The sequence below is a fragment of the Grus americana genome, chromosome 6, assembly GCF_028858705.1.
Source record: "Grus americana isolate bGruAme1 chromosome 6, bGruAme1.mat, whole genome shotgun sequence".
In the NCBI taxonomy this organism is placed as follows: Eukaryota; Metazoa; Chordata; class Aves; order Gruiformes; family Gruidae; genus Grus; species Grus americana.
The window spans coordinates 30,329,094-30,342,060 of NC_072857.1; the positions used below are offsets into that span (position 1 = coordinate 30,329,094).

Below are 12,967 nucleotides of genomic sequence, written 5' to 3' on the forward strand. Positions count from 1 at the left end.
TATTTACCGATCAAGCCTGACTATTTCGTATCCCCTCTTCACCTCAGCCCAGAGCCGTTGCTCGCCGCCCCCTCGCGCCCGCCGGCAGGAGGCGCCCCGCGCGCGGAGCGCGTGACGGCCGTTGAGGGGCGGTGGCGGGGCCGCCATCTCAGACTCAGCCTGAAGGAGGCGGCGGGGCCGCTAGCGACCCGCCCGACCGCCACTGTACGCCGCATTTTCCCTCCTGCGGTCGGGGAGCCGTCGCTGCGGTCCCTCGACCTCAGGCAGGAGGGAACCGAGCAGAAAGCGGCATGTTGGTCTTCGAGTTGCGGGCGGCGCCGCGGGAGAGCAAGAGCCGGGCGGACCCCTCAGACCTCACGGCCGCAGCTGGATCGGGGGGAACGAAGCAGCTGCTGTATCCTGCACTGCTCTGCCTTGAGTATAAATAAATACCTTTATTGCATCTTTCATTTCAAGTGTTAACAAACATTAAATGTGTTTTCACATTTCAGTGGATCTTTGGTTTGGTAACAAGTGTTATATAGCTTTTCCATTAATCTCGATTTGTGGGTAAATCCAGTACTAATGGCATATTCTGTAATAATACCTAAAAATAAAACCACCACTCAGTGGCAGCTAATGTCATAGAATCATAGAATGGTTTGGGTTGGAAGGGACTTTAAAGATCATCTAGTTCCAACCCTCCTGCTGCGGGCAGGGACACCCTCCACTAGACCATGTTGTCCAAAGCCTCATCATATGGGCTGTTTTGGCATTTTTCAGGAACTTCATGGGACTTTTGGATAAGTAACATACAGTTATGTAACTTATGGAGTAGAATCCATTGTTTTCGTTTGGGAATGATGGAGGTTTCCACAGGAACCTGTTTAAACGTAATATTCTTTCCTTCATCCTATCTCAAGTTTCTGGATAGGTTTAATTATGTTAAATGCTAAATGTTATTCTGCTATCTCGTTATTAGTAGACTACTTCAATTTTTCAGTACTTGCTTTTTTAAATCCTTAAGTCTTTACTGGTTTGTTACATCAAATAGCTTTATTTCATAGTATGGTTCTTAGTCTTTTGAGGTCTGTCTTGCTGTATGTGTTGTGTAGGATCTCTAAATTTTAGTAATTTTTCCTCATTCATACAGGATAGGGATGACCATCATCAGGACAGGTCATTACAGCTAGCTTAGTTGTTTTAGAGGTTTATTAGGCAACCTAATATACTTCAGCAAAGCTACTTACCAGCATTAAAGACAGGGTACATAAGTCACCTACGTAGGTATCTGCCTCGTGTCAGAGTAGTTCAGAACAATGGTTCTCAAATGCTTTCCCATGATTTTGCCCATCCTCTAGGCTAAAAACTGCTTTCATAGCACTTGAGAAGGAGGGGGTGGGGAAAAAAGAGAGGTAAGGTAAAACTAAATTTTTTTTTAAAATACTTACTTTTGTTCCTTAATAGCATCAGGTGGAAGAAACTGTTATCTCTTCAATGGATCTTTATTGCATTGAGACTCTTTAAAGTGAATAGTTCATGTAGTTGATTCTGAGCAAATCACACTTTTTCCTGTGTTCATCCATTCATTCACAAACTGCTGTGGTATCAGACCAAGACAGTAAGAAACTCAACAGCATTGAGCATATATTCAGGATAATGTTAATTAACAAGTTTTCCATTGTTACAGGTATTTCATTATTTTACATAGTGTTAAATGCTAGCACAAAGAAAGGTGGCAGAAAAACGCTCGTGTTGTTTTCACAACTATTGCAAAAGTAACCAAGCTATAAATACCTGTTTCAGTGACTGCGAGATTTTGCAAATGTATAAAAGTTTTATAAGCCCGTTTGAAAGTACCTCACATTGAGCCTAAATGTAAGATACTTGAAAATTTCAAATCTAAGTTCAGTTCTAGTTCATATGCTGATAATATACATCATTGGTACGAGTAAAAGTGAACAAACACGTGCTCTAAAAAAAAGAAAAAATACTGTGCTTAGTGCTTAGAACTATGTCAGCTTAGAATAGAAAAATCTCTCCAACTTCAATCTTAATACAGATAATGACACTAAGATTTTGAAAACACTAACTGTGCAAAAACTTCAGATTTTCAGTAGAACACAGTTCTTTCCAAGAACTTTTCAGTGTCAGGTAGTTGAAACCTCCTTAATAATAGGATGATTATATTTTTTTTTTAAATGTTAACTAGCATTTCTTAATTTGTATTATTGCTTAATAGAAAATATCACAGTTAAAGAGCAAAACTGCAGCAAACCTTTCAGCAAACATAATCCAGGGACTAGTTTCAAGTATTTCTGGTTATTTTAAGAGTTACTAGAAGTTACAGTGCCTCTTATTGCTTCTGTTTGAAAATACTGTAGTTGTTAAAAAGCAATAGTTCTAACAGTAAAGACTTGTGAGCTTTTTAACTTACAAAACTGTATTTAATTTTCTTCTTTAAAAGTTCTGTCAGTACAGAAGCAGGCCCAGTATTCAGAAATAAATAATTTTAATTTTTTTCCACAGGAAGAGACAGCAGCAGAATAACTGCACTGGAACACATGGTTTAAATCAATTTATACTGACTTTTTGTTATTAGTATCCAAGTTCATTTTTATAAAGAGAGTGCAGGGCATTGTTGTTTCAAGAAAAGCTTGCAAATACTAGCAGTAAAGCTGCCTGAAGTTTTCTGCAGTGTTTTGTTTTTTTTTTTAAAGTATTAATGCTTATTCAGAGGTCTGTAATTAAACTATGTACAACTTCATGTGTGTTCTCACATATTGGACTTTTTTTTGACATGTAATGTTAGTCAAAAGTTACTTGTATATACTACTATATAATGTATTTGATTTGGAAAGTCAAAATTTGCAGTGGTTAAGAATTAAGAACATGGAGTTCTATTTTCTCTCAGAGTACATAATTATTAATATTTTTATGATCAGAGTAATTTTCTAGTTTAAACAACTATTTTCTTACCTACTGACTGACATAAATATACTACTTCTTTCCTGCAGTAACAAGAAGCTGTTAGTATGACTGCACTATGGTGAAAATACAAAATACAGGAATTACAGAAATAAATGGAGACAGATAGGGTAAGTTTATTGAAAGGTTTTTAATCTTGTTTCACGTATTAATTTTTGAAATATAAAGCTCTCTTCACAGCATGATGAGTAGAATCAACTTTTTTGTTAATATTTTAATGTGGTCATTAAAATTTTATGTCTGTCTCAGGCTTGTGTTTTGGTCATTTGGTCTTCAAGGCTTTGTAGTGAAGCTGCTGGCAAAACAGCAGTATTCTCAAGGTTGGTTGCAGACTGGCTCAGCTATGGAAGACTTGAAGACAATGTGGAATGTTGTTTATGTTAAATTTAAAATATGTTCATTTGATATCTATACCTTTTTACTACAGTCAGAACTTACATCAGTTGCATCAGTAAAGTACTAGTGGCTTTGGGACACAACTTTTGCTAAAACACAATAAGAACATGCTGCTTTTTTTAAAAGAAGCTGCTTTTGTTCAGCTTGAGTTGCCTGGTACAGTATGAGAGATGAGAATTTACTGAATTGTAGGGAGAAGAAAGGCAGTTTTTCATCTGACTTAGAACAGATAAATTCACTAGGATCCTAGGGGGTTTATTAGGTCCTTGTTATGGCTGAACCTATCCATGGGAATTTAACCGTGGCTTGCAGAAGAGGCTTGTTTGCCAGCAGCAGTGCCAGTGAAGTTTAATGCATGTTGCCTGTTCTTTTAAGAAAACAGTATTTGGTTCTGCTAAGTTCTGGTGGTGAACAGGAACACAGTATAAATAAAAATATGTACAGTAACTTTAGATTATTTAATATGATTCTTCAAAAATAACCCGTACCTGTTACAACTTGAGACTTACTTTGCATAATAAGAGGTCTTCAGATTAATTGCTAAAATGACACAACAATAAATGGAGATGCAAAAGCACAAATTTGTACTAGGAATGTAGACAAATGCAAGAGCATGAGTCACATTTTCAAGTAGCTTAACTTCTTTGGGAAACATGCAGTATTAAAACCATATGAAAAATAACACATAGCTAAATTTTGGCAAGTATGACAGCATGTCAAGTGAGAAAAATGCCTTTTGGGGTATGTGAAAAGAGAAACATTTATTTGCATAAGAAACTGATTTGTGCAGTTTCAAATTTAGACTTGGAAGTGGAGGATTTCGCCTTACTAAAATAATTTGGGTGATAATGAAAGGGACATACAGGTTGTTTAAGTAAGATCATAGACAAAACCCAAGCCTGAAATCAGAAAGGCACGTGGACTGCAGCAATATGAGCTGAAAATACAGATAGAGTAATATTACAGCAGGAACTCGCTTGTTAAGAAATACTTTGAAAGAGGGAGACAAGCATTCAGCCATTCCCTATATACAGTTATTGTTACGGTCAGAAAGTGAGGCACGCTGTACTTCATGATGCCAGCAGAGGAAGTAGTTAATGAAATGTGGCCACTTTGATGGCATTTTCAAGTATATCTTGTCTAATTGTATTTTAACCATACAAACTAAAGCAGCAAATACAAATCACATTTTCCTTCTTTGAAGCACAGAAGAGGTATGATTGTTTGGTATCTATTTAGAATTCCCAGTCTGTATCATCTTGATTTGCAGTAATATGTCCAAGTTCAGTCCCAACTGCTGTTGAAGGCAGTGCCAAGAACTCTGATCGGCTATTTTGAATAGGAGGTGGTAATAGAGACAGTAGTGAATTCTGTGTTTGTTCTTTTATCTAGAAAGAAAAGTTAAAACAGTGCTGCACATAAAAGTCTATATAACCTTGCATCTGACTTCACTAAAAGCACGTGAAATCAGAGCCATGTTCTTGCATGTTACAATACTGACAATAACAGGATGAGGGGTTTAGCTTTCCTCACTCTAGAGTTAGTTTTTCAAGACTAATTACATCAGCTATGCAGTTGTTCTGCTTTAAATAAGGAATATTAACCATTATTATTAGTTAGGCTGACTTTAGTTAAACCAACTTTATCAAAGTGGGAATGGATTACTGTTATGCTTCCTATACTTTATCAATACCATTTTGTTAAAAAAAAAAGTTTGAAGCAGATATGCTGTTACAGGAATTTTTTTGCTCCAGCTAACTTAATTATTTTGTAATCCAACTGTAATATTTTGTGGCTTATTTAGGTTATCGCTGTGTCATTTAAAAAAATATAGTAAACTCACCTGTTTGAAGAACGTATGCGAAAGCAAACTGCTTGCTGATGGCCTGGATCATAAAATGAACAATATAATTATGTTTTGGAAAGTAAAATACTGCTTTTGGAAAATGGGCCAGACTGGCAAATAAATTTAAGCCCTGTGGTTTTTCATCCACAGGATGAATGTGAAGCCTGAGAAGAGTAGCACAGAATTCCTACATTCTATGCCTCAATCTCTAGTGAAGACACTACTAAAGAAATCTATTTTTAAAGGCTTTTTCAACTTTTCTGTTTAACAAGGAATTTAATGCCTCATTCAGAAAAGACATTTACTACTAAAAACATGTACTTCAGATTTCTGGGTTTTTTTCTTGGACAACATACATGTTTAAAAATTAATTTTACTTGTTAGAAAGTACATTTATATTACAAGAAATTCAGGAGTCAAATGACTTTAAAAGCATGGTTCCTTTATCAGACAAGATAATTCTTAAATTACAAAACCAAAGGTAAGTGTAGTGTTTTGCATAGTACTTCTAGTCTGAAATTCTGACTTTAAGAGTATTCAACTAATTACTGTATCCTAAATTGTGGGCTATACTTGGTCTTAGATTGAAGTGACAGAAAATTAGTTTTTACCAGAAGGTTACCTTTTCTCAGGGTCCTGTTGCAAGCAAAGTTCTACCAAGTTGTGGAAAGCAGGTGAAAATGTTTTGGAAAAGGGAATTTGTAGTCTTTCACTGGTCATTGTGCGTGTCATGCTCTCACCAATTCCAGAATCAACACCTGATCGGGAATTCTTCATCCTGGATTCCCCACAGGGAAAGGTATTTATATCCCAAGGACAATATGTGGGACCTTTCAGCTTTTGCAGCAGCATCTAGTAGAAAGGAATAGCAGTACAAGAGTTCAACGTCTGTCCAGACCTATTCAGGCTAAGCTGTGAAACTCTAGGAATGGAAGGATTATTTGAAATAACAAAAAGCAGCCACCATTTCAGCAGTAATAGCATTGGTTTCTCTGAGTAAAACAAAAACAAAAAAAAAGCTCAGAGTGTTTTGAAGTAGAAATAGAGTTTAGCATCATACCTGAGTGCGAGGCATATCTTGAAATGGAACATGTCCATTGGCTAATTCACATGCTGTAATTCCCACACTGTAAATGTCAGACTTCATGTTATACCCAGACAAATCCTGTGAGAGAAAGAAAAGTCTACTGGATCACTGATGCCATTAAGCAGTGCCAACAAAAATACAAGTGTCTGTTTCAAGACAAGATGCTAATACCCTTTAATCTTACATGGGATTGAGGCAATTGAATTGTGAAACCTCCAGCCTGTTCAGAAATCTGATGGCTGTACTCAAGACAAGTTTTAGGATCCGCAGTAGCTTCCAAGAAGGTCAGGTAAAGAGACTTAGTACACCACCACCTTACCAACAGGTTTAAAAGTGGTTCTCTTTAGGAGAATTACAAATTCAGTACATCTATGTCTTTTTAAAAGTTGCAGTTCAACAGCTTCCATTGCACTTCTACAAACAGACTTAAGTTAGAGTACTTCCAGTAACTTCGAATAGGAAAAATTAAGTGTAATTTATACTAACCTGTCTCAGTAGTTCAGGACTCAGCCAGGGAAGCACGGATGAACTAAATTGGGGGAAATCATATACCACCTTTGACTTTTGTCCATTGTTAACTAAACTGTAGAGGTTGTTTAAGCCAGAGAGAGAAACCAGCCCATCCCCTGAAATCAGAATGTGGCTAGCTTTAATATTCCTGTAACATAAAGTGGTAAATTTTAGTTACAAGAATTACTCAAAGCACTACTAGAGTAGAAAGGCTTTCATGTTTCATTAACTTACAGTGAGATGTTAGCATGCAGTTCTATTTAGCAGATTATATTTTCATGCAAGTTCTTCACTCAGTATGAGTTGTCTTTTTAATACAGCACCAAGAGAGAGGAGAGATGATCAGCAAGAAAAAACTGCCAGAAATTAGAGAAGGGCCCTCTTTCCCTACAAAGAGTGTAAAGTAAGAAAGCCCCTTTTACAACTCTAATTCTTTTCTACCTCAAAGGGACAAAGCTAGACAGATGTACAATCCCTGTAACAACTGGCTTTAAATAATGTATGAATACCGTTCTTGTTAAGCTTCTACGAACTTCGTTCTGCTGTATTACTGAAAAAAAAAATTGCTTCTGCACTGTCTGACATAAGAAGGCATATAGAAAAAGGAAGGAGACAACACTTAAGCTGAAAATTAGCTTTGAAGTGAAACTAAATTCTTAATAAACTGGATGCTGTAATCTGCTTCTTACCTATTGACGTTATCCTACCTGTGAATGTAGCCATTCTGGTGCATGTAATTTAATCCTCTGATTGCACCAAAGAGAATGTTCCCTATCAAAGCTTCACTCATTCCTTCAGGAAAGTAAGTCTTCAGCAGGTGTCTAGCCGAACCTAGAAGTGAAAAAAACCTAGCTAAGCCTAACAAGTCTTGTTGAATTACTTGTCTATGCTTGCCTCATTGTATACATTCATGAGGAGAGGCATTCTGATCTTTGTATTGACTATGGTACATCAAGAACAGTTACATGGATGCAACTGATGCATCCATCAGGCAAAGATCACATTCAAGTCATGCTTCTGTTAACTGAAAGTCTATGCCAAACCTGTATTTAATCTAGACAAGTTTTCTGTTGGCAAAATTCAAAGTTGTATAAAGTCAAATACATCTCCCAATTACCATTCCTCACATGGCGGGTGTTAGGACTAAGTGCAATTTAATGCAGTTCAAATACCAGTCTTCACTGGGGAGGAAGATTATGTACAGAAGACGTCTCTGAACAAATGGTTTGGGAAAGTTTGTTTTTTTCGACAAGACAGGAGATCCTTAAAGAAAAACCTCTCCTGGACCACGTGGTTCAAATTGTATCAGCCCTTTTTCCTATTCCAAAACTGCAGTTAACATTTCTTACCATAGGCCATGAATGGGGAGATGACCCAAAGCCAACTACCAGCTGTAAACACTGTCCAAAGCGTCATTACATTGGGATGCTGGAAAAAGTGGGATAAAACCACCTCATTCTATGGAATTAAATGAAAGTGGATGTGTTAACCACAAGACAAGTGTCTTACTAAGAGCATTAACTACATCAGTAATCAGTAGAAAGAACTGTTCTCTGTCTGCATTTATACAAAGTTGCAGGTGATGCACACAGCCTGCAGTAGAAATGTAAATAACTTGCTTATAGTTGTATTTGTCAGAAGTAAGTCTAGCTTGCTCATAGTCCGAAGTTTTGGTGTTGAACAGAGTATAGAACATGTTTCAAAGAAAAAGTTGTACAATTACGGAAGTATTTCTAACACACTTGTCGACTGTTTTCTTCAGAAAGCAACTCTCAAATTTATACATGCCTCGTGTTTATATTCTACTCCTTTGGAGGAAAAATTTGACTGAAATGACCCAGTACAAACAACCCAGTACAAACAGAGGTAGTTTTTGTGTTTAGTAACCTCATAATGTATTCATCACTATCTTCAGACTTGTACAGAAATGCTGTTGCTTTACCTGTAAGGCTTTCAAGTGCTCTTCAGAGCAATTTTCTAGGTCTGTGATCCTTACAGCAACTTGCATGCCTGTAGGTGTATGCCGTGCACGGTAGACTGAAGTTAAGTTGTTGAATCTCCTTCCTGAAACCAGAAGTGGCTACCTTAACTTTTGAAAAATATAATAATACACCACAATTTCATTCATACTTAGAGATAATTTTACAGTTCTAAAATTGGATAGCAGCATGACCTTTTCTTTAAGAATGTCAAGAACTTAAGTAGTTGCAGCAAAACATATCCAGCAAATTAGTTAAAGCATGCTCTGCTATTTTTAGAACTAAAAGTGTTTAAACATTTGTCAGTATCAATTATACATCTAAATGAACAACAATTTTAGCATGCATATTCACATAAACATACACATGCACAGTAGGATTCAGGGCAGCCAACAATCAACTCAGGTAGCCAAGTGACAAGACATGATATTACTTAATGCTGTATTGTCCACATACCACAGATTTAGAACACTGACATGCACAAACATCAAGAGAAAAATTCAGGTAACTGTTGATTTGTCTTCTATCTTAAAATAAGTGATTACTGAAACATGAGCAATGTTCTGTAATTTTCTCAACTAAGGAGACACAAGAATAGTTCTAGTCAGCTGATAACACACTTCCCAAACTTAATATTTACTGCACTTGGCCATAACCTATTGAGAGCATGCATCTGCAGGAACAAGAAATATTTTAAGGTACACTTATGTTACCTATTTCCAGCTGGAGTTCATAGTGAGAGACATTAGAAGAGCAAAATACCATTTCATTCCTTCCTGTAGATGGGGGAATCCAGGCTAGATCAGAATCAGCCTAACAGTGAGGAAAAAGTTCTCAAAATGAGTATGTAATTTTTAAACATGTACATGTTTAAAATTAATGCAGAAATATCATTAATTAGAATGCTAAGATCAAGTACTCAAGTCAGAATATTTGTGCTGGTATTTTTACTATTACACTGAGACTTAGTTTTATGAGCTACTGGTTTTTTTTTGTGTGTGTGTTTGTTTTGTTTTTAAACTGGTACAAGATTAAGAGTAACACTTAGCTACCTATAGACTTCTTCCAAAGTGGAAGCCTCGAAGTACACTGGTTATTTTTGCTGTTAACATTTTAAGAAGTACCCCCTAATGAGATTATTTTTAAAATGTACCATCTTCATATTTAATGTTGCCAGTTAATGTTTCTATTTTCTTCTTACCAGGCATTCACGGGTGCTGCTCTGAGATAGCTCTTCTGGTCTGATTGGTTCAACTGGTGTACGAAGAATACAGGAACAGTCCTTGAGAACAGAAACAAGTGAATGTTAGTGGAGTTGCTGCAATTTATTAAACATGGTGGTGGGAAAACATCAGAAGTAGCCCCTATAAGCAGGAGTTCAGAAAGCGTTCTGCTACAAGTCAGTCAAGCAAGAGGTTAGGAAACAGCATAGAGAGCATACATGGCAGACCTAGAGAGGAGAGATACTAAACAGTCTCTTTCACTGAAAGTTGATACAGCAAAGTTCAAACAGCTCAGCACTGTGGAAATCCCCTGAAGCAAGACATTTTGCCGGAACTTTTTCACATTAAGGTACAACTGGGTAACAAGGTACAACTGCCAAAGATTTTTAAATACAAACTTACCAAACAAGACATGGAACCGCTGAGGGGAAAAGTCATATACACCCATTTATCCTAGAAAAATTGAGGTAGCAATGTAAGATCGTACATAAACCTGTGATAAATGTATCTCTCTAACCACAACTGTGAGGCATTCCTCTCAGTTAACACACCCGCAAAAAACCAGAACTACAGCTCTGGGAAAGCCTGCTTCTATTGACCCTTTAAGCAGCATATGGATTTCAAACTCCATACTGAGGATATGTAATGTACATTCCAGCTCAACTTTTCCTTTTTGATTCATGGGTTTAGAGATCTTATTACTGCTTCTGAACAAACAATTCTATTGCAAGTTAATTGCATAAGTGCAGAAAGTAAAAACAAATGGGTTCATGAATCCCTGGCAGTTTGTAGGAAAACAAATAATTGTCTGTTGTTGTAAAGGAGCACAGCTGTGATAGTCAGATCTCGGCTCAGCTGTGTGCAGCTGAACTAGCTCACAAAAAAAAGCAAGCCAGAAGCAATTGCACTTTACATTTCACAAGTGAGAGAGGAAATATTATCGTAGGGGACTTGAGGAAAAAAAAAAAAGAGGGGAACCAACTCAGGTAATTTTCACTTTACTTAGGCTACAGAATCAGCATTCAAACTCCCTCACAGATCAGAGCAGCCACTTTGAAAATCCTCCAGCGGACTTACTTTATGTCTGATGCTTTGAAAGCTTAGGCAGTGAGGACAGAGAGATTACTATGTCTACTAAGCATATCAAAGCTTCTGAAGTGTAGAGCAGGACTAGCTAATTTACTTTAGCTACAAGCAAGCCTTCTACCATGATGAATCCTACTTGTTGGCTGACAAAGTCAGCTACAGGAGGTACCTCCATGTTAATATGTAATTACTCCTTGAAAGTTAACTTTAAAAAGGTGAAGTACTATATCAGAAACTGAACATTTTCTTTATCAAGGTGCTAAGCTTGATTATATCCCATATTTAAATGATACTATTTAATCAAGACACCACTCTCAAAATCTAACAAGCTCCCACCACCCCATCCATTGCCAAATACCCAAGCCACTCCTAATCCTTAATATTTTTACCCTGAAAATCTACTTGAAGAAATACTGTAATTATTAAAGATGAAAAATGGAAACAAAAGGTGATCCTTAGGTATTGGGCACCTTCAGAGGGTTAGGGCTTGACTTACCCAACTTCACTAAGGAAGTCTGTGGCAGAGTAGGAAAAAAAAATGCAGGTGCTTCAAGGTGCTGGCCAGCACTGTAATAGCTACAGCATCCTTCTCCTACCTGGAAGGAAGACACCTCATTCCATTATACAAGATAATTTATTCTGTTGCTTGGAATATGAAACCATAAAAGCTAAGCTGAAGAATAACATCTTACTACCTATGATACACTAAAATCATTGTAGAATTTGTTCAAAGGGGTATAGCCAGCCAACAGAAACATCCATGATCCACATTTGTTCAAATATCATTACAAATGTAATATTTTTATTTTTGTTTTTCTTATGTAGTTTAACATTGCTTCAATTTTCAATATGGTTTTGGATCATGTCCCTACAGAAACCTTTTCTGTTTCCACATTCTTCTTTCTGTATCACAGGCTTTTTTCTGTACTGTGGATAGTGACAGTATTGCACAGCTGAACCAACACACTCATGCCAGCTTGGCCAAAGCTTCAGATGCAGCGAGCAACGCTGGGGAGAAAGAAAAACCAGAAAAACGTGCCTGTGAGCTGGGGGAGTGCCGAGGCTCTGGAGCCTAAAGCCCAGGTACCGCAAACACACGTTACTCTGGTTCTGCTGCCACTGGGCTGCAGCTCCTCCTTCAGTGTTTGGAGTGACTGAGGCAGCTCTCGATCGTGTACCTCGAGTTAAGTGATCCGTCCGTGACAAAAGTAACGGAACTTGACAAAACGACGCCCCGCAGGCTTTCCCAGGAGAGCTCCTCACTTGCTCCCTTAAACTCGTACCTTGCCTTCCCTGCGGCGCCCCAGCCTCTTCCCGCGCCAGGCGGCGGTTTAACGGAGCCCGCGGCGGCCGGGACAGCGCTGAGTCCCTGCCAGCGCGGCGGCCCCGGCGCCGCTCCCCACAACCGCCTCCCGAGCTCGGCGTGCGCCGCTTCCCCCTCCCCGGCCCGCCCGGCTTCCTCCGCAGCGGGGATGAGGGCGCGGCCGGCCCGGAGCCCCAGCGGCCCCGGCACGGCCGGGAAGCCCTGCAGGGAGGCAGGGACCGCTCCTACCCGCCGCTGCCGCCTGGGGTCAGGGTCAGGGGCCGGCGCGACGGCCAAGCCGAGCCGCCAGCTCGAAACCCCACCCCGCTCCCAGCCCCTGCGGAGCCGCAGGGGGTGGCGGGGGCTGCCCGCCCGCACCAGGCGCCCCGGCGCATTGTGGGGCTTGTCATTTTGCGCCGGCGGGCGGGCAGCCGCGCCGCGCGGCGAGCCGGGGGCTGTAGTTCTGCAGCAGGAGCCGGGCGGAAACGGTCGGGGTCCTTCCTCAGTCGCCGGTTTATTACATGTTGTCGCCTGTCGGCCTTGGGCGGTGGTGGGGAGGAGGAGTGCCGG

The 12,967-nt window shown here is 39.2% G+C and overlaps 1 protein-coding gene and 1 long non-coding RNA gene across 7 annotated transcripts; one reads left to right on the plus strand and one right to left on the minus strand.

Annotated features, from left to right (window-relative positions):
- The first annotated feature begins 175 nt into the window (after positions 1-175).
- On the plus strand, positions 176-10,091 carry LOC129207794 (uncharacterized). The gene is made up of 3 exons (XR_008577547.1): positions 176-418; positions 2,997-3,077; positions 9,990-10,091. It is a non-coding gene; the product is annotated as an uncharacterized LOC129207794 (long non-coding RNA).
- STRADB (STE20 related adaptor beta) lies at positions 3,083-12,774 on the minus strand. 6 transcript variants are annotated; one of them, XM_054829231.1, is made up of 13 exons: positions 12,647-12,774; positions 11,591-11,690; positions 10,411-10,461; positions 9,987-10,067; positions 9,499-9,598; positions 8,749-8,870; positions 8,156-8,264; positions 7,514-7,637; positions 6,783-6,954; positions 6,270-6,374; positions 5,832-6,061; positions 5,207-5,249; positions 3,083-4,751 (listed from the first exon to the last, which is right to left on the minus strand). In XM_054829231.1, the coding sequence occupies exons 3-13, from the start codon at positions 10,444-10,446 to the stop codon at positions 4,599-4,601; spliced, it is 1,275 nt and encodes a 424-aa protein (XP_054685206.1). In that variant the 5' UTR covers positions 10,447-10,461; positions 11,591-11,690; positions 12,647-12,774; the 3' UTR covers positions 3,083-4,598. The 6 variants fall into 6 exon arrangements, with proteins under 6 accessions (XP_054685206.1, XP_054685208.1, XP_054685209.1 ...); XM_054829233.1 differs by lacking the exon at positions 12,647-12,774 and adding an exon at positions 12,378-12,500 and having other exon boundaries at positions 8,156-8,234; XM_054829234.1 differs by lacking the exon at positions 12,647-12,774 and adding an exon at positions 12,378-12,500 and having other exon boundaries at positions 6,783-6,825.
- Positions 12,775-12,967: the final 193 nt, after the last annotated feature.